Source organism: Haliotis cracherodii, unplaced genomic scaffold (assembly GCF_022045235.1).
Source record: "Haliotis cracherodii isolate W230 unplaced genomic scaffold, xgHalCrac1.p SCAF_3, whole genome shotgun sequence".
Classification (NCBI taxonomy): Eukaryota; Metazoa; Mollusca; class Gastropoda; order Lepetellida; family Haliotidae; genus Haliotis; species Haliotis cracherodii.
In genome coordinates, this window is record NW_027266286.1 from 49,086,141 (window position 1) to 49,108,999 (window position 22,859).

Genomic DNA, 22,859 nt, shown 5'->3' on the forward strand with positions numbered 1-22,859 from the left:
CTTGGGAGGTGTTGCTCGCTTGGGGTACAAACTGCAACTGGATAGGATAGGCTGACTGACTGACTGACTGATATAAAAGATTTAACGTGCGCTTTCCGACTACAGCGTATTTCGCACACGGGCCTGGCCGGACCATTTAGTGTATTCCGAGAAGGGTGAAAGTGGTGTGTGCAACCCAAGAGGGGGCTTTTAGGGGTTGCTTATATTGATTTTTTGAAATTTTTAAATTTGGAATAAATGCCGAGGTGGGTGGAGGAGGGAACTAAGGGAGCCGGGTGAGGTGCGTGTTTGTATGTTTATTGGATTTTGGATTGGTAGATTAATTAATTTTTAGATGCGCTTAATTAGGTCTGTTTTGATTAGGAATACGCCTAGGGCCTTGAAGTTTTCTAGTTTATTTTGAGGGTTTAGTATTTCATCTAGAGTAGGAACCTTATTTAGATTGAGGGCGGTTTGTAGTGTGGTTCTGTGTGTTTGATAGTGGGTGCAGTGAATGAGTGCGTGTTCTGTGGTTTCGGGTTGTTTGCAGTGGGGGCAGTTGCCTGTGGTGTGTCTTTTAAGTTGTTTTAGGTGGTTATTTAGGTTGGTGTGTCCTGTTTGGAGTTTTGTAATTAATCTGTCAATTTTTTTAGAGGGGTGTAGGATTTTAGGTTTGGCTAGTGGTTTTCTGAGCACTTTTTTTATTTGGCTATTTGAGTTTTGATATTGATTATGCCATTTTTTGGTTATTTTTTGTTTGTTTACACTTTTAATTTCTGATTTTGAGATGGGTAGGTTTAGGCTTATTTCTGGTATTTTGAGAGATAATTTAGCTGCTTTATCGGCGCTTTCATTGCCGTAAATTCCTACGTGGGCGGGGATCCACAAGAAGGTTATTTGTTTGCCTGCTTTTGTTAGGTCGTTGGAGCTTTTAAGTATTTGGTTTATTAATTTAGGTCGTTTTTTGGTATTTTTGTTTTGGAGGGCTTGTAGTCCACTAAGGGAGTCAGTGAGAATTAGGATTTTTTTGTTGTTTTTAGATTGTTGGTTATGCAGGGCTGAGGCCATGCCCATAAGTTCGGCCGTGAATATTGATTGGTTGTTAGGGAGTCGGTAAGATTGTGTGGATATAACTGGTTGTGTGGTATGGACTCCGAAGCCTGTGTGGTTGGAGATCGGGTCTGAAGATCCGTCAGTGTATATGTGACACCAATTTGGCCAATTTTCGTGTATGTATGCAAGTGTGGTGGTTTTAGCTATGTTTGGGTCGGTTTGTTTATTTATTTGGTTAGCTAGCGTTGTGTCTATTTGGGGTATTTTGAGTTTAGGGGTGAAGATATTTGATTTTGAGCTTGGTTTCTTGGGCTAATGTTTTGGTTAATTAGGTTTTGGATGAGAGGGTTTGTTTGGGACGCGGCCCAGAAATTAAGGCTTAGATGTTCCCTGCGTAGATTTAGTGGCATTTCTCCTGTAAGGGCCTGAAGTGAGGTGTAAGAGGTGCCATGTTGGGTGCGTGTAATTAGTTTGAGAGCCTGATATTGTATTGAGTCAAGTTTTTTAGAAAGAGAGTTGTTTAGGGTATTGTATATGGCACAGCCGTAGTCTAGTTTTGATCTAATTAGTGTTGTATATAGTGAGAGGAGAGTATCTTTGGAGGCTCCCCAGTTAGAGCCGGTGAGACATCTTAATGTGTTAAGGTCTTTGCTGCATCTAGTTTTTAGTTTTTAGGCCCTCGAATAGATCGTTTATCATTGGGATGCAAAGGAAAGAATTTCTTTAAGCAAGTCGTCTCTCCTCTCCTCTCCTCTCCTCTCCTCTCCTCTCCTCTCCTCTCCTCTCCTCTCCTCTCCTCTCCTCTCCTCTCCTCTCTTTGAACAGCACGGGCGCTAATCTAAACTACGGTAATCCGGTGTTTTTATAGCAATTACCCATTTCTCGCCTTCGTAGGACAAATACCCCAACTTGGGTTTTCGCTTTACTGATACTAGGTAAAATTGGATTTTCGCTAACCCGGCACGACACCATCGAGAGTTGATCGGCCAGGAGTGAAGCCGCTTTGGTCCGGGTTTGTGATGTTGTTTTGGTCTAGGTAGTGCTGTAGCCTATTTTTAGTCATAAGTTCCATTATTTTGCAGAGATTTGAGGTTAGGGAGATGGGCCTATAGGAGTTAGCCTGATCTGCTGGTTTATTTGGTTTAGGTATTGGGATTACTAGAGCTTCCTTCCATGAGGATGGGACCTGTCCGTTTAGGTAGACTAGGTTGTATAGTTTAAGTCAAGTTTGGATTAGTTTGGTAGGTAAGTGTTTGATTATTTGGTCTAGGTCTAGGCCAGGGGCTGTTCCTTTTTTTCTATTGTTTAGTACGTGATTTAGTTCTTCTATGGTTTAAGGTTGGTTTATTTCTAGGTCGTCTTGTCTGTTTTCTTTGGAGAATTTGGTTTCTTTTTTTAGTTTATCTTGGAATTTCTTACTGAAGTTACTGTTGCTACTAACTTTAGAGAAGTGTTTGGCTAGGTTGTTGGCCTTTTGGGTGGGGTTAGTTGAATTGTTTATATTGGGGCTTTTTTGTGCCGTTTGATGTCTCTGATGGCGTGAATTTTGCGTGTCGGTGTGGTGGTTTAGCTCCTCACAGATTTTTTTCCAGTTTTTGGTTTTTGCAGTTTTAACTAGGTTTTGGACTTGGTGGTTAAGTTCATGGGCTGTTTTGAGATGAGAGAGGTCTCGTTTAGCTCTGTTGAAAGCTGATTTGCGTTTTAGTCTAGTTAGCTCTATTTCCTCATTCCACCATGGGACAGTGGGTTTTCCTGGGTTGGATGATTTGAAGGGGATTGCGGATTTGGCTGCGTTGATTATGAAATTAGTTAGGTTTTGACAGAATGTTTCGGGGTCTTTTGTTTTATAAATCGTTTAGATTAGCTAGGCTGCATAATTCTTGGAATTTGTCCCATTTGGCGTTTTTGTACTGAAATTTAGGTTCCTGTTTAGTGGTTTGATTTGGTATTTTTTAGATTTCCTTGGGTTATATTTATAGGGAAGTGGTCGCTGCCTAGAGGTACTGGGTGGACGTCCCACATCAGACTTTGTGCTAAGCCTGGCGTACATATTGTTAAGTCGATAGCCGACATGGTGTGGTGGATTTTGTCGTATCTAGTGATATGTATGGCTGTATGTACCTATAAATCTATACTATACTCAATAATGTAATGTAATGTACCTCCCCCTTACAATTAAGTATGGTGGTTTATATCTATTAAGCACATTATTTATTATTCAACCCGACCTACCCCGTTGAGGAAATACAAGACTGTGAAGTTGACGTAAAACCTAAAACTTGATTGTGATAATATAATGCAACAAGTGCTGCGTGTGAAGATATATTGAATACGTTTGACACATTAACATATTTCAACACCTTTTTCAACGGTAAAATTAGATATATTTAAACGTAAGTAGCACATAACCGTTGAAATTAAAAGGTGTACAAGAAGATGTATTCCTTTTAATAGAAAGTCCATAAGGGTATTTGACCCGTGAAGATTCCGGGATAGAATAGGTCTTCAGCAACCCATGCTTTCCCTAAAAGGTGACTATGCTTGTCGTAAATGGCGACTAACGGGATCGGGTGGACAGGCTCGCTGACTTGGTTGAAGCATGTCATCGATCCCAATTGCGTGGATCGATGCTCATGAAATCAATCACTGGATTGTCTGGTCCAGACTCGATTATTTACAGACCGCGGTCATATAACTGGAATATTGCCGAGTGCGGCGTTAAACAACAAACAAACCAATCATAAGGGTATTTAGTATTTCGTTATGAAAAAATAGTTCTCTTGATATTCAATACTGGACATTTCCCCGCACCCCACTTTTTGTCTGTTTATTGTAAAAGTTAATAAGAGGAGGTTTGGTGGGGGACTAGAGGTATCTTTTCAGATGGTGTTATTCTGGCATTACCCACTATTTACTGGAGGATATTGGAAATGAATATAGACTGTCTTGTTTGTCTGACTACAGATAGGATTTGTTATCTTAACAATAATTGGGGGTTTCACATTAGGGGTTGTGATTTTTACAATTGCCTAAATGATCCTGCTGAGTATTGGTGCTTAGTGATGTCAAATGGAACGTTTTATTATTAGAGGACACTGGTAGTGAAAACTTAATACCATCTATACAGGATATCCTCAGGATTTTTAGCCCTTTCTTTCTCTGTGTGTAATTCTGATGGAAAGAAGTCACTCAACCAGTTCATGCATTCCATGGTAAAAAAAAGATCAGACTTTGTTAGAATCCGTGTTTATCTGAGACAACTTCCCACTGGTGACATTGTTGTGACCTTGGGAAGTGGTGATGATTTGTCATATTCATATTATTATAATCTGTCAAATTGTACATAAATGTGTGTGTTAAATCATAAGATTCAAAAGGACTGTTCCCTACACCCATCAATATCATCATGAATGAACATAAGTTTATTGTATGGATTATGTAAAGCTCTCACAAAGTATATGCTTTACATGCATGAAAGATGGGATTAAGGGAGGGAGGAAATATTTTCCTGAACCTTTCCAATAACATGTGGAGGAAATTGGAAATGGCTGAACCCGTAGATAGCGTCAAATCCGTGATGGATTTGACAGATCTCACAGGGTAACATTAAACAGGCTCATTAACTTGTGATCATGTAAACATTTTTTCAGTTTAATTAAGCAGTTTAGAAAAAGAGAGGATATTTGAAGTGAACTACATTGGAAAATGAGAGGAGACATTAATAGTCAATGTTTTTCTCATATAAACTCTCTGTTCAGTAAACAACAGTTGTTACTTTAGTACTTTCAAGAGGAATCCCAAACCTTCTCTCACTCTGTTATGATATATGATGTCAACGTGAAAGCAAAATAAAAGTAACTAACTTGCAACAAAGCATTTTCCATGGACTTGTTTATTTGCTTTTTTGATGTAAATGTGTTAAAATTGACTTTATTATTTCGGATGTTACGTCTAGTACACACAGACAGGACCGTTTAGCCTATATAGGGAATGTAGCACGCAGTGGATCTTCCAGTTGGCTAACTTACTGTTGGTAATATCCGTTTTCTTTCAGCAAATTAAGAGGATAGTTAGTAACAAAAATATACGATATACAACGCACATTTGCACAACTTTCACAAAACCATTCGACACTGACAACGCATCAAACACCTGCGGTAGAATGCACACTGTTATGTGCTCTCCGATTAGATAATCCCTATCGACAGGGTGGGGATGGTGGTTCAAAGCGAAACAGACAACACTGTCTGTTGTGTAATAAATGTTGGGCGGCGCCTTTGATCTTGCCTCTAACCATGCGTGAAGTAGGAGTAAACGATGATCAGGATGGCCTGGAAATAAACAAGATTCTTTCTTGTTGTATATCAAGGTACCAATTCATAGGTCACGGGGTTTTCTTATGTATATGTGTCTAGTGTATCCACAATTAACAAGAATGTTTCATATCTACAAAAATGTATATGCGTCAGTGTGGTTTATCAACACATGTATAATGCTTATTCACGCTTGGTGTGCCAGACTGAAATTGAACATTAGGATAGCGTCAGCAGGGATAATAGAGATTAGAAGATTTCGTAAAGAAACCACTGAGTCGTTGCCACAGAAGTGCGCTTGCTAGATTTAGATGCGGGGTAGCCCCATTAAAGTTAGGAACCGGCCGCTATTCTAATATTCCAGCAGAAGAGCGCCTTTGTTTTAACTGTAGAGACTGTGTGGAGGACGAGATACACGTCTTACTTTTATGCCCACTATATAATGATGTGAGAACAGATCTTCTTAAACGATGTACTATTACTGATCCGTATTTCAAAGGCTATTCCTACTGTGAGCAATTTACACTACTTCTATCCAGCTCGAATCTCACCTTTTACGTGGCCAAAACCTGCTATGATATTTTATTGAAGCGCCGATCTATTTTATAATCATGATGTATATATTGTATGTATATTTATTTTAGTATACATGTTTGTTTTATGATCATATCGTCTCTCATAAGTCGTCTTACGACTGGCCGTAAGTTTTACGCGTGTTTTGATTTTATATGTATATTGTACAATGTACCTTATGGGTGAGACGCAAATTATTGTCTGTCTAGAGGTCATAAGACGTGGCATATGAAGATCATACATAAATATGTTTAAGTTACAGGGGCAGTAGGCTAGATTATTTACAGCAATACAGTTCAAATATTGTGTTCAATAAAAGAAAACGTTGATTTTTAACACACTTATTTTTGTACAATTAAACAAACTGTGGACTTTGAAGACATTTTCGCTTATTGTAATAACATCAAGTTAAAACATCATATCTATCTCTGAAATCCACGGGCATAGTTGCTGTCAAACATAAGAACGTAATCAGGGCGGCCAGCTTTGACTTGTTATGTGCCTTAAAGTGAGTTTAAACATGTCAAAAGCGATTGACCCTACAACATAGGGTCATTTACTCCAACGTTCTAACTGTCAATCGTCTAAACAGGACCATAACGTTTGTTATATATCGACTACCTGTCTCAATGTCTTAAGTTGTTAATCGGTAACTGCGGTCCAAATTTATCAACTTATTCATCTATTGTTGCAAACTTTACTGGGTTTTTTGCACAATAAAAATTCTAATTGATCATTCACTACTGAGGCAGTCAAGCACCTGTATAAGAAATATAAAAGCAGCCAAGTTACATGTAGTCCCAAAAGCTGGCAATTATTTCGCCGCAATATGAACTGAAAAAATGCCGATGTGACGTGACATATAAACTTACCAACAGACAATACATTTTTCCAGAGAGTGTAGCACAATTTTATCAAAGTTTTATTTATAATTTGAAAAAATATAATAATATGAATATTAAAATTCATCATCACTTTACAAGTTTACTAAAATGTAACCAGTCGGACGATGTCACAGATAAACAAGGATTCTAACTAAGTTTGATCGTCACAGGTTTATCCCCATTTTGCCAGCACAATGCAGAGGATTAACAGTTACTGTGAGTGAGCATGGTTTTACGCCGCTTTTAGCAGTTACTGTGTTTAAACAAGCACAGTAGTCATGCCAAAAACAATCACAGTAGTTAGTGAGTAAACTCAACTGAGGATTTTACAAGTATCCATCACAACCTTTGAAAGCTAACATGTGAATAAACTCTGTTCACTGAAACTTAAATAATTAAGGCACTTGCAGTGACCAGTTAACAAGTAATCAGTGAGATAGTATATAAATACTGGGAACGCCAAACAACTTCATTGTGAATAGACAAATGCACATGTGAATGGTCAAGGTTTTAAATACCGAGTGAAACAAAGACGAGGTGCCAGCCTACACTGGGAGTGCTGTATGCTGCATGTCCAACCTCCATCAACACCTCTAGTGATCTTTTCGCGATTCCGAGGCTTGCGTATAACTGTTGTCATGACCTAATTGAGTGACTTCCTTCCATCAACGTGTCAGGATTACCCACAGGGAAAGAAAGGATTAAAATCCTAAAGATATCCTATCCAAATGGTATAAGTACTCACAATCAATTTCCTCTAATAGTAAACTGTCACCTTTGGTATCCCCAACAATCCTCACCATGGTCAGGATAACAAATCGACTTTTGTACAAAGGAAAACCACATGTGTTACCAGATGATGTCACAACTGATGAAGAAAAAGCTGAAAACTTCTCCAGATTCTTCTCAGAAAAGATTTGTCTTATCAGAAAGAACATTGCAGACCTTCCTTCAAAACCTGTACAACCCAATCCAACGGCTACATTATATCCAATGTACACAGATCAATTACATCATTTTCATCTGACAACAGAGACAGAGATCAAACGAGTCATCGGTGACAGTCCAGCGAAATCGTGCTCCATGGATCCACTTCCAACTTGGCTGCTAAAAGAGTGCCTTGACGAGTTCACTCCTGTCATTACTCGCATTGTGAATAAATCACTCGAGGAATCCTGCGTTCCAGATGATCTAAAGTATGCTCTTGTCACACCTTTGATAAAAAAACCTCAGTTGGATGCAAATGAACTGAAAAATTACCGTCCAGTCTCCAACCTCTCATTTATATCTAAAGTGATTGAACGCATTGTTGTGAAGAGGCTGACGGATCACGTTACTAAAACGGGAATGGCAGAATGTTTACAATCTGCATACAAATCCGGTCACAGTGTAGAGACAGCACTAATCAGAGTACAGGGTGATCTTCTTCGAGCTGTTGATTCTGATGGCGGTGCTATCTTAGTGCTACTCGACCTTTCGGCAGCGTTCGATACTGTAGATCACGGTATTCTGCTCAGAACACTAAAACACCGGTTTAATGTGACTGGCGACGCCCTTTCATGGGTGACATCATACCTCTCATCTCGCTTTCAATCAGTGCGGATTAAGGATAAACTGTCCGATAAAGTGAAGCTTGTATATGGCGTCCCCCAAGGTTCGGTCTTAGGACCAGTGCTATTCACCATCTATACATCTCCACTTGGTGATATTGCCCGACATCATGGAATACTTTTTCATCTGTATGCAGATGACACACAACTCTATCTGTCCTTTAAACCGAATCAACTTAACTCAGTGCAAAATTCCCTTCAAAGGTTGCAGACCTGTATAGATGACGTAAAGAACTGGATGCTGACAAATTTTCTCAAATTAACCTGTGATAAAACTGAAGTTCTCTTTATGTGCAACAATGCCATCAGAAACCGAGTGAGCTATCCTTGTCTCGACATCGGATGCAATATGATCGTTCCAGGCAAAGAAGTTCGTAACCTGGGTGTGATTTTCAACTCATCACTATCTATGGCTTCTCACGTGGATAACATCTGCAAGCGAGCATATCTGAACATCAGGAATATTGGACAGATTCGCCAGTGTATAAATGCAAAAACAGCTGCTTCTCTAGTTCACACATGTGTTCTATCACATCTAGATTTCTGTAATGGACTACTCATCTGCCTTCCTCATAACCTTTTGACTAAACTTCAAAGAGTTCAAAACTGTGCTTCCAGGCTTGTTACTAAATCCAAAAGGTTTGACCATATCACACCGTACGGAACCTCCACTGGCTCAAAATCAATGAGAGAATCCAGTATAAAGTGATGCTGAATGTGTTCAATGCGAGACACAATCAAAAACCAACTTATATCAGCGAGCTTCTTGAAGAGTACGTGCCTGGGAGATCTCTCAGATCAAGCTGCCAGTCCCTACTCTCTGTGCCTAGTGTTAGAACGGCGACTTTTGGAGGTCGGAGTTTCGCCAAAGTTGCCCCTGATCTATGGAATAGGCTGCCATTGGATATTAGGAACATTGACAGTCCTACTTTGTTCCGATCAAGATTCAAAACCTATCTTTTCACCAAATCTTTCTTAGAGTATTGAGGCTTTGTGTCTTCCTAGCTGTGTAATGTCTCTCTTTTTTTGTAGACTCAAATGAAGAGCGTTTGAGCAGTTCTTCGAACTGGATACCAGCGCTTTATAAATCTGTAGTTATTATTATATCATATCATGGTCATTTGTAAAAATCATCTAATCCCTAACGAGATTCTGTTTACATGGTTACACCCGATGATTGTGAAGATCTAAAATTATATCAACAGTGAGCCAACATGGCTGTTCAAATTCATTTCCAATATCCTCTTAAAATTAGTGATAAATGTTAAGTCCCACACATAGCTTTCTCTTAATAATTCTTACAAAATACCAAACAGAAAGTGGGATGTGGGAAAATGGGACATATTCCTACGTGAAATAGTAAGACATAAGTAGTGATGACTGTTCTCTCATAATTATACTAAATAATTATCTAAAGCATAAATTTGGCGAACGAAAAACGTTATATTTGCAGTCACCCTGAATGACTCACGTGGGCAAAACTTAAAACGAATATGTCCGCAATCCACAAGCAATCACTTCAATAATGGCGAGCATTTACCAGCCCGCGACAATAGTGTCAACTCGGGGATTCGCCTAGCAATAAACTCGAATCTAAACTCACTACTGTTCTACTGTTGGGTAGCCACAATGGCTAGACTGGACTCTCGTGGAAAGTCCAGCAACCGAACACTAATTAAGACGGGCTGACCTTGTGTTCATGGTCTGGTGAACACAGGTCAATGGCCGCGCATTAACTTAAGATTCACTTCTCACTGTTTTTATTTATCTCACTATTCATTTGATATATTTTCCATCTTCAACTGAAATACGTTCCCGTGTTACACGCATGGCACATGCATGTGCAACGAGTGACTCCTTGTTATAATTTTGGGATGCATTTTTACCTTATAACAGTATTCAGAACAGTTGAATAAATAACTAAGTTGAACAACCACTAACAAAATAGAAGTACTTTATTCAGTTCAGATAACAATGAGGAAAAATACCATAACACCGTAATTTTTAAAATAGTAATTGTATAAACGTTGTTAACAGACTGACATATGTCGTATACAGTCCTCTTATTTGATAAAAAAAAAACAGTAAGTAAGATAAATGGAAAACCAACTGGATGTTACATTCCTTATATCAGCTAAGGGTCCTGTTTGTGAAAATATGCACTAGACAAAAGATTTAAAGTCTAATCAAATCAATTTTAGGCCCATGTAGACAATACAACCAAATAAAATATGTCTTGGCATCATCTGTTGTGTATTAGAGGATGGTCTTGATCTGAAATGTTATAGCGTTTTGTTAGGAAGAAGAAACATTAAAGTGTAAAACACTGATACACAAGATACACGAGATTTGGGAACACTGACATGAACAGTAATATTAAGAAACATAAAATAAACATGCATAAAAGGGTATACAGAAAATGGTGGAAACAAATTGAAATAGGTTTTAATAAAGAAAAACATAACTTGCTGTGCACAAGCGGTTACCAAGGATAGGATATAGCATAGACAACACAAAGTGGTTTGACTGAAGACTACACGTATGCTTCATATTACAATTTCAGATATTGGAGCTGAGAACTGAGATGCCAAGTATTACGTGCATTCACGCACGGAATCAATATAATTCATGTGTGTATGTCCATTCCTCTAAAAGATGTAACACTTAAGTATTTTGAATTGTAGAAATATAGTAAATTAAAATGAATAAAACTTAGTAAATCTGGGGTGTCTCCGATAGATATGACTTTCAGTTTATTGACAGATTTGATTAAAGAGGATTACGTAGATGTAGTCACTTTCTCTAATTAATCTGTTAATTTGAATTCAATTGTCATGTAATAGCACTGTTACTAAAACCTGTCTTTTGTTTTTATATCGGGTGTGAATAGTTGATCGTCTAGTTATATATTTTATAGATTTATATAGATTTATGTTTATACTTTATGATATACATGTGTTGTTGATTGTTGTAGATATTTCAATCACTGTTTCTCAGAACGCAGAACTGATAACATCGAAACATGTAATAAGAACACAGAGGATTGTTACATATAATTTCTTGTATATTTCTCCTTGAACAAAGAGCCTAGATGTATTACGTAATCGGTGCAACTTTGTGTCCACATGCACAGTCTCAGCTGTCTGACGTCACATCTCCCATCAAGTCAGCTCTATATTCCAAACATTTTATAATTCCCGAAGACATTTTGAATGAAAGGAATTTAAAAGAAATTCGTTTTATTATCATATTTAACACACCTACATGTATTTTACCAAATACATGTCTCGTTCAATCTATTGTATTTAACATGTGTAGTCATTGTAAAGTTTCAAGGAGTACTGTGATTGTGTGGTATTATCAATAAATTAGAATATGAATATTGTAAAAACAGTCACCATATTGGATGTACATGTATAACTTGTTTTCCAACACCACGCTTGTGCCGACCCCCGGGGTCATAAAGCTAAATGGTGCAATTAGGGGCAATTAGTTTCACAGATTACTCCTCCTCTACCAGTGTCAGTGTAGCTGTCTTCCCCACCACCACTGTTGGCATATGAGGGTTCCCCTATACCGGTGTCACTTTAGCTTTCTTCCCCACCACCACTGTTGGCACATGAGGGTCCTCCTCTACCAGTGTCAGTGTAGCTGTCTTCCACACCACCACTGTTGGCATATGAGGGTCCTCCTCTACGAGTGTCACTTTAGCTGTCTTCCACGCCACCACTGTTGGCATATGAGGGTTCCCCTATACCAGTATCACTGTAGCTGTCTTCCCCACCACCACTGTTGGCATATGAGGGTCCTCCTCTACCAGTGTCACTATAGCAGTCTTCCACGCCACCACTGTTGGCATATGAGGATCCTCCTCTACCAGTGTCACTGTACCTGTCTTCCCCACCATTACTATTGGCATATGAGGATCCCCCTCTACCAGTTTCACTGTAGCTGTCTTGCACTCCACCACTGTTGATGTACGACGGTCCTCCTTCAATACCAGCATCACCTTTGTGATCTTCCCCGTCAACAGTGTTGATATATAACGGTCCTTCTGTAATGATGTAACCATAGCCATGTTCCTCACCACTGTCGTTGCGTAGATGTAGCCTCTCGTAGTTATTACTTCTATCATACATAACCAGATTCGAGTAACTGTTATCCTCTGTAACATTGTTATTTTGTATTCTATATTGACTTGGCGTTTGTAATACCTTTCGGGGGATGTTTTCTGATGCGGATGTCTGCGAATTAGATCTCAAGTTCGTTCTGTAGGGCCTGATTACCTTGCTGCAAAAATTAAATGCATTGAAATATTGAAATACATCCCCATTAATATGAGCAAATAATGATGTCATTGCAACGTTTTTATTATCACGATTACATTGTTTATATTAATATCTCTGTCGTCTTGCCTTAAATGTTCGGATGTAAAGATAACAGGAGATACTTACCAATACACGATGAGCGATACGCCGCATAACGCCAGAATACCAATCATTACTGCTACAGATGTGTTGATGTCTGAAATAAGACATGCGTTACACGTGTTCGATACTTTCGATGTCCTTTAGTAAATAAATGAAACCGATAATATTTGACTTTATAAGGATATACAGTATACATTGTACAACATCATGGTTTTCTGTTATTAATAACGTTTTGTATCATTTCATGAGAACGAGCATTATGTAATTTAACATTTATGTCATTTGTTCAGTAATTATAAAGATTGTGCTGCGTCATGATTGACTAGAATCTTATATTGTGCCTCGTTCACGCTCATGTAATTAAGCACAGCCTGATGGTTTGCTATCATTTTCCGTTATTAATTGGAAACGTTGTAGACCATTTTACTGCAATAAATTAATCATGGTCGTGTGATCCTTCTCCAGACCGGTCAAATCAGACCACTTGTCTTGGTGCTTGTCTGTTGGTGCAAACTATCACTGACGCTGTTCATACCTTGATACGCATTTACCTCTCAACTATTACCACTTCGGCGATCTTCACGAGTACCCCTGTAATACAGTGTTATACCCAACGTTTGAATCTGTAACAGGTGCGCACATCGGTCGGTCAATTCATGCATGTATGAATGTGCAGACGGACCAGTATTCAATATGCAAACTGTGTTGCACTTATGGGGATAATCCCCATGCAATTAGGTCAGCAAGGAAAAGGAAAAGAATGTACTCGATCAGAATATTTTGTTGCTCAGTGTCTAACTATGACCATAGATACATATCATTAGTTTGTATTGCTATTTAACGAATCCAATAGAAGCCGTGAGCGGTTAGTAAGCATTCTATTTTTGGAATTTATAAGGAAAAGTTTTCATTTGATGATGATATGATTGTCGAGTCACGAAAATACAGGTTTTATATGCACTAACTATATAAAAGTGAAACAGTATAAATAGTCATTTTCAGGCTTTTCAGCGACCTGCATTTTCCTCATTTTAGTGAAAGAAGTCGATGAGCCAACTATAGTTAACATATGCTATTCCTAAAATGTAGGTGATACTGTGTAATATCATAAAATTTCAAACTTGTAAGAGATATTACTTTCTAGTAATAGTTGTATGATAAGAGCCTAGATCCATGTCTGAACGAGGTCGATCGTCAACATTTTGGGTTTGTTGGTATGTTCCATAGTCTGCGAATCACACACTATGAAACATTGGACGAATTGGCCACTGCACTCTGACTTCTGCCAGTTTCAAGCATGCAAATAGCCCGTAGAAGATCTCCGCGTTGCAGACGCCTCATTGCTAGTTCTTACACAAAGAAGTAAATCAAGTATATCACAACTGTATGAAAAGCACAATTAATAAGATTGACAGAAATAATGGTCCACGGAGATTAATCGACCTTCCATGAAAGTGTCAAAACCAGAAATGAGTCACGTGATATTGACATATATGTATTTCATGATCCCATATTTTTAGTATATTTTATCACGTTTATCTTCAAGCTTGATGGTGATCACTGTTTGTTCAATATTGCGCATGAGGCAATAGTCATGGGTGGAATTTGCTCAAATTATTTGAAGAATACATACATTCACATAGGAGAATGCTTGGTCGTAGGGAAGTCAATGGAAATGTGTGTATGCGATGTGTTTGGCGTTAAATGTATCTAGTTAGGATGTATAGAATATACTCTGACAAACAGTCAAATAATGTTTATTAGTTTCCATGTGTTATATCAGTGTACATATATACATTTAACGCAATCATCTGAATTATGTAAATTAGAGAAACTGGAGAAAGTAAAACGAGAAAGGGGTGATTGAATCAGTGAACAAATAATATAAACAACATAAACATAAGCATGAAGACATAAAGATTGTTTTACTACTTCTCCCACATTTGGAAGAAGCATTAGCTCGTAAACATCAGGAAACCGACGACTTTCCATGTCATTGATACAGGAAAAAGGCATAAAGATTTTCTGCTGAGGAGAATAACATCGGCCTCTAACATTCAATTTGTTCTTTATTATCGTGTTTCCTCAATTTATATCGTGTTGTTAAATTTCATCACAAGTGAAAATGCAAAAACTGCAATATATGGAGAATACGAACAGGGTATATATGGAAAGAACACATGACAGCACGAGTCAGTCGAAGTGACATACGCAGAGGTGAGTTTATTTGTATCTTTAAATATGAAAAATCTGAAAAGCTGATGTACGAAACCATCTTAAAATTGTTTTGGGTTATAACAGCAGCAAAAGAACGGTATATACCTTTAATTCAGTGTCATTCAGAAGAGGAGCATTGCTTATTTTGAAAATAGTCTTCAACAAAACGAGTTCGGTCGCATTTGAACATTAAATATGACCAAATATGTATATACGTCAGTTGACCAGTGGGTGACGAGGGAAGCAATATGTTCCGTCTAAATTTATACACTTAGATCAAACTAATGTCTCTAAATTTTGATTAGCTATGGACAGTTTCTTTTCATTTGCTGCATTTCTACATATACATTCTTGATTATGCACCCACTGATGCCATGACGAAAATGCCTAATAACCGTTTTGGGTGTAAGTTTCAGATTTACATACATCCATCATTGAAAGATTCATCTTATTCCAATGTCCGTTATATGATATTATCCTGTATAATCATCAGTTCCTATTGAATCATCGTCAACACAGACCTTGTCACCTGCAGCGTCTCTGCTGCTACTTGAAACTGTGGTAGAGACCATTGGACACCATGACGCTATCCTCGTCATCCTGAACGTTTTTATCAAATGCGTTGATGGGAGAAGCGTCCGTTTCGTCCTGTATAGAATCCCTTTCTCTGTCATGTCCAAATTTATCATAGAGTTCATTGTCAACCATTCCCCCACCAGTATCATCACCCGTATCCAGTCCTCCAGCATACAAATCATGTTCTGTCATATGACTTATTTCTGTCGATGTGCTTCTTTTATCAGGATTGTCGTTGTCATCTTTGCTACCAACGTGGTCAGCTGGGAGAGGAGGCCCTCCGTTGTAGACGTCGTTTTCTATCATGTCACAATTTTCTTTTATCGTCTGTTTCCTGATGCTAGGAGAAGTGTCCGATTCGCCGTGTACAGATCCCTTTTCTCTGCCATACTCGAATTTATCATAGAGTCCAGTGTCAACCATTCCCTCTTCAATGCTAGTGTCATCTCTCGAAACCAAGCCTCCATCATATAAATCATTTTCTGTCATATCATTATGATCATTGTCAGTCGTGCTGCCAACAGGGTCTTTCATGAGAGAGAGCGCTGTAAATTTACTGTTGTCGTACGTGTTTAGTCGAGAACTCCTTGGCAACACCGTTGAGTACTGATCTTGCATTGGACGTGTATAGTTCCCAGTTTCGTGTCTACTTTCTGTATGTAATATCGGTTCACCACTTCCAGACACGTTACTGCTCGGATTTTGTCCCGAACCATAGGGCTCTTTTTCAATGTTGATAGAGCTGAGTTCAAAAGGACTTTCGAAACTCTCGTTATCAGGAGGATCATAAGGACGACTGGTCTTCACATCTTTTCGCCTGAAATAAAAATGACAATTAATGGACATTTTGATATGATATAAATATTCATTTTTAACGTGTATATATTTTCAGACAGTATTCAAGGTTGTTAGTTGAAAAAAAGGTAGATTCAGTTAGTGATTACTCAGATTAACTTTGACCGGAGACATGAGTCTTTTAATAAATCTCTATATAAATATATCAACATTAGATTTAATATTACCTGCATAGTACAACTGCAATCACGACAATTACGATCGTGAAAATACAGCCTGATGAGACAGAGGCAACCAAAACTATCAGTCCTGTAAATGTAAGGTTAATACGTTATATTAATATAAGTGAGTGAGTAAGTAAGTTTACACTATTACAACACTATCACGACAGGTTACACGAGTGTCATCACACGTTCTACCCATTTGGGGAATCGAACCCAAGCCTGTGTCATGAGGAGGGATCGTTTTAGCCACTGGGCTTCCCCCCAAACCCCTATAAATTAAACATTACTTCTAGTGGAGACAGCTTGCAGCAAAAGTATTGCCGAGAAGTCCTTCGTAAATGACAGTCCTGAGCATCAAAACATTACATTAACTTTTCTTATGTTTTAACAAATCAACGAGAACAGTCTGTGACTACGATTACGTCTATATATGTATCTTATACAGTAATTTAGTTTACATTTCCAACCATGTTTTATTAAGTTCGTATTTCCACGTCAGAAAGGTTTGTTAAACATGGACTGCTTCATGCAGTTTTATGAAGTCTCACATTGTGACCATGTAATGCTCAGAGGAATACCTTCAAATTACATGTGTTTTTTTGTTAAACGAAGATGTGTTAGGTGTTAAGATATTTACCTGCATCAGAGCTTGCTGCCGTTGACACGGTTGTTGAAGGTTTTGTGTCTCCATATGTTTAATTTTTTGCAGTTGTGACGAAGAAACGGACAAATGTGATGTAAAAGGAATAATTAGATACACAAACTATTTGGGTTTGATATATAATACTACGTCGTTTTCAGGAAGAATAAACTTTAGAAATCTGGTACTTTACCTTAATATGGAATTGTGTCAGGTTGTAGTTAATATTTAATAAATAAAGTTCATGTTATTTCCATCCATTTTGGACATGGTGTAAAGCATACAAGGAACACGATACAACAAGATGTTCAGATTCTAATCAGTTGAATTTGGAGCGCAAGCAGGGCTGTTTACAGCGACAATCTGAGGATATGGATATGTATATATCATTTCATTTTATAATACGACGAGTTCCGCTAGCATGTCTGATTAGTAAATACACAGCGACAAGAGGATATTCAGATTCTTATCAATTGAATTTGGAGCGCAAGCAGGGCTATTTACAGCGAGAATCTGAGTGAGTGAGTGAGTGAGTTGGGTTTAACGCCGCTTTTAACAGTATTCCAGTTATATCACGGCGTGTCAGCTTAATGTGGGAGGAAAGCCCGAAGTGATGCATGTCTCAGACGTTTACCACTTCGGTGTCATCTTACCACTGTAAGCTGTCATCTCACATCAAAAGTGCAAATTGAAAGCTATCATAAATTCGCTCCCCGGATGGTTAAATAATATAACCTTAATGTTAATGACACAAACAAAAGCACACAGGTGATTGGTATTGACATCCAACTGTCAGATATTAGCTTAACAGTAACAACAATCAGAAACTACTACAGGGAACCTACACTGAAATATACCCTGCAAGAAACGCAAAAGCAGTAAAGTCGTAAATATCTGTCATAATGTTGCCGACATCCATACAGAATTAATACCCAAAATGAATTGATCATTTCTACACGGATTGGGAATGTTATGTGTGGAAAGAATGAGGTACTGCAGAAATATGGTGAAAAGATCGCAAAAACACAACCACGTCAAAGCCTGGGGCAGAAACACTCCAACATGACATGCACGTCCAACATCACTTGTTGGGCTATGCAAACTTTGGGGTTTTTTTGCATGCCATCACAATCTTACAACAAGTGAACAACGAAAACGGAATCCCAACACAACAAAGCCATCGGTCGACTTCAAACAGACGAATTATCTTCAGCTGTAGCAGGTTTTCCACGTAGCACCAAGCACCTTTACAAGGCTGTGTAACCGTTATTAAAAGTACTGATGGAAATGAAAAAAAACTGTTTTGCTGGATTTAATAATCGACACAAAGCATTTCGTAGATGTAAATACGAAATAACAAAACAAATGGAAAAGTACTAGTCTGGATTTGCTAGTTTTATCAGTGCTCAATACAAAATGTACTTTACAGGAGGTAATTTGTAGGCACTATCAACATTCAAAAATAAAACTAAGTCCAAATTGACATGGCAGAAACAGGCTATAGGTATTATGCAAATTAGCCTGGAAAAAAGTTATTAAAACAACAATAAAAATAAAAGCTTTGTTTATGTACATAATAATAATGACATGTAAGTTGTTTTTTGAGAAGGGAATATGTTACTTTTACGTTCTGATATTTTGACGATGATTCACTATGCCACAATGCCACTCACAAATCACTAACCACTAACAAATCACATGCACGTGGGTTTCAAGCACCTGTTTTCACCTGTCGCTAAGGTGTCATAGGTCATGGACATTTACCTTGATCTACTGACACCTGGTTATGCTCAGTTCCACAACAGTCTGTTTTGTTCATATTTTTACACACTTTTACGTGTAAAAAGACATAAAAACCTTTGATACGCTGTATTTGTGCCAAGGCCCAATTAGTACTAATTGAGTTGTTTGAATATTTATATATTTTGTATATTAACTGCATTTATTTAAAATCTGAGATCGAAAAAAACAGTTGTTTTTTTATTTCCGTGTGTACACGTGACCTTCCTAGATACGGTCGACTATGTACTAGAGCACAGGACAGATTCATACGATTACGTCACTTCCGTGAAAGAACCACCATGGCCAGACCTACAACAACGTACACGGCAACACCGGGATTGCGTAGGATATTAACCCAGACAGTGGGAAACGTTCACGCGCTGAAGGCATTTGCGCTAGACGACCAGTCCGAGATGTGATTTTGACGGACCTGCATCGTCGGCTGCAACGTCAATGGTGTCCAAGTCACCAATTGCGATGGAGACAAGTTTCATTTAGTGACGAGTCACGTTTTATGCTTCGCTGTCCTGATGGTTGACGTCGTGTTTACAGGCATCGCGGGGAATGTTGTGCATACAGGACGTGGGCGGGTTGGTAGTGGTAGTGTGATGATGTAGGCAACCATCTCCTACACTTGTAAAACAGAATTTAACGGCACAACGTTTTACGGATGAGATTCTTAGGCCACACGTCCTTCATTATGCAACATGCGAACGTCAATTTCCGACAAGACGCCCGACCTCGGTCAACAAGACTGACAACAGTCTCTTTCATGAACCACAATATCCAGGACAAGGCATGACCCTCCAGATTTAAACCCAATCGAACATGAATGCACTGGACCAATGACTGCGAGCTCGTCAGCAACAACCACAGAACCTCTGGTAGTTGACACAAGCACTGCAAACAGAGTGGGTCAACATTCCCCAGAACACAATTCGGGATCTGATTGCTTCCATGGGACGACGATGCCAGGCGGTATTGGACTCTAATGGTGGTAATACAAGATATTGGCCTTTACCTTGAAAATCTACAGTTCCATATGTGCCGTACAGAACCGGGGTTAATGACAATGATGTGTGTCAATTTTGAACAGTCGATTACCGCCTCTCGATTATTTATATGGCATATAAAATATACATCTAAAATAACTTTTTTGCATATATATAACTAGGGGCGTTCAATTAGTTTTGCAACTTCAATATAAGTCCAAGTCGCAGAATAGCTTTTGCACTTTTATTTTGCAATATAATCTCCATTCAACCCAATACCCTTATTCCATTTGTCCTTCAAGCTTTAAATTCCACTTTTATAGAAATCTGCAGATTGGCCCTCTAACCACGCCTCTGTGGCAGCCTTTGTGTCCTCGTTATCTTGGAAGCGTCTTCAACGTAGGGCAGCTGTTGGGTGGGTGATTTAACTGTAAGTCTAGGCTTTTGGGTGGGTGCTTTTAACTGTACAGTTAAATCACCCATTCAACAGCCAAGACTTAGCCCTAGCGACTATTTCCTGTTCGGGCAAATGAAATCTGCCCTATGTTGAATCTGTACAGTTTAATCACCCACCAAACAGCTAAGACTTAGACCCCAGTGACTCTTTCCTGTTCGGGCAAATGAAATCTGCCCTATGTTGAATCTGTACAGTTTAATCACCCACCCAACAGCCCAGACTTAGTCCCCAGTGACTATTTCCTGTTCCGGCAAATGAAATCTGCCCTACGTTGAAGGGAGATCATATTGAAAAATAAATGAGCAAATGATATTCAGCAACTTGGTCTTATATTGAATTTGCAAAAAGTATTGAACGCCCCTCGTATGTTTGAGTATATGTATAATAGTTCTATCCTAGTATCTTAACTGCGCGAGTAGTAATCGAGCAGCCACATTGACGCGCGCCAATTCGAAGCGTATGTTATCATTATTCAGGTTAACAGTTGCCCTGCCATTGCATGTTTTGTAACGGGTGCTTCCTGGTAAACACCTGGTATCATCATTATTTGATATTTATCATAAACACCTCCTACATTGTCGGAATCACATAAATGTTTTATATGATTACGGAAAGGGTTTTGTGGCTTTTCTTTTCCGTTATTTGAATGGCATGTGGAACTGATACACACGAGAGAGAGAGAATTTATTCATGTAGTAGTATAGGTAATGGGGGTTCTGGACCACTTCCACTGGAGCCGGATTTATATACCTATACCACCACTACAGGGGGAATTTTTTATGTGTAAATGATTATGCGATTCAACGATAGTCATGAGATTAAACTAAATTGACTCCAGCTCACCAATACCTGGGTCCAATCATTGCTTTAGATGAGTCTAAATGGTAATAAAAATATTCTTCATTATTTTTATCGACAAAGCGATATATATTCAACATTTTTATTAAGTTCTTCGTTCATTTTACTAGGAGACCAGACTATATAACTACACTCTTTTTGTAAATTGATAAGAAACAATTGATTACCGTATTTGGTTGGTTTGACATCACTGATATAATAAAAACCTTGTGGTAATTCTCTCCATTTAATAGTTTTTTCCATTATTATATATTTATGTAAGCATTTGTCTAAATGTAATCACACGATAGTAAGCAATTTATTTTTAATCTCCAACCAGTTCTTTGGTTTTGGCACGGAATAATTGACGCGCTTGTTGCCTCCCCTGTTCTATGAACTTTTTTTTATCGTCTTCGCTAATACCACTGGTCTTACGACAATTTGATCGAATCTGCTGCTTCATTTCATTGTATTTGGTGAGTTCCGACAGCACTAAACGAAACTCATCCTCGGATATCTTACAATCGGCCACTGCTGTCGAAATATGATCCTCGATGCTGTTCAACTTTGCATCGGCGAGTATCCGAATACTATCGTGTTTTAATGCTTTCTTTTGCAACCTACGAGAAATGAATTTTATCGCTATTCCTGCCAGTCCCGAGACTCCGGCGGTTATTTCCATGCCGAGCACGATAGGCGCGGCGATTATAGTTGATAGTAAACCGACACCGGCTACACCGAGTCCCATGCCAGCTGCTACAAGCGCGGTGTCAACTCCATCCAGAGCATTCACGGCTCTGCGATACTTTTTATACAATCCAAGTCTCAACTCCCTATCCTTTTCTATTCGATGTTTTATGTCGCTTATTTGATGTAATTGAAATCCATCAACAGTTTCCATCATTTCATCGAGCGCTGGATATAAACTCATAGTGTATATTACGAATATATAATAGTCTTTAATTGGTCTTGCTTAAATGTTTTGAGAGTATACATCAACCTTATCAAATGTATATTATACGGCAAGAATATCTTAGAAAGAGAAATACTACCACTTTTAATAATTTGAACCCCCTCGAGGGATGTAACGGGTGATGCACCGACATGAATATTACTGCAACGTTGACGCTCGTGTTTCTTGAGCCATTTAATCGATAGACCTGGTAATATTTCGAAGGCATCTACCGGTGCATCTCCGAACAAGACTTCAATAATAAGCGTAGAAATATTAGGTATTGCACTCAAGTTAACTTTAATATTATCGAATTCTGTAACCAAATTTAAACTAACATTTTGGATTGCCGGACGACTATATAACATATGACCTGGTTTTTCTGGCAGGGGAGTGACTAACACACTTTTTCGTTTTGACAGGATATAGGCCGCGAGTACGATGCCACTATTTATTATCTTAGTTAAATTATGTCCCTTACCCATCATCGCATAAGGTGGGGTAATGACGATATTCAGCAGCCACTTGATGTTTGCTTCGACCAT

At 38.4% G+C, this 22,859-nt stretch overlaps 1 protein-coding gene across 3 annotated transcripts in view; it reads right to left on the reverse strand.

The window, feature by feature from the left end:
* Window positions 1–10,415: 10,415 nt before the first annotated feature.
* LOC139474442 (uncharacterized) overlaps window positions 10,416–22,859 on the reverse strand; it is a 30,389-nt gene continuing 17,945 nt past the window's right edge. For 2 of the 3 annotated variants that reach the window (XM_071257466.1, XM_071257465.1), the window contains exons 7-8: window positions 16,658–16,739; window positions 14,620–16,452 (exon numbers count right to left, since the gene is read on the reverse strand). In XM_071257466.1, coding sequence (XP_071113567.1) covers window positions 15,606–16,452; window positions 16,658–16,739 — 929 coding nt within the window. In that variant the 3' untranslated portion in view covers window positions 14,620–15,605. Of the gene's footprint in view, window positions 12,703–12,866; window positions 12,937–14,619; window positions 16,453–16,657; window positions 16,740–22,859 lie in introns of those variants that run through there. The other variant, XM_071257467.1, reaches the window with a different exon arrangement.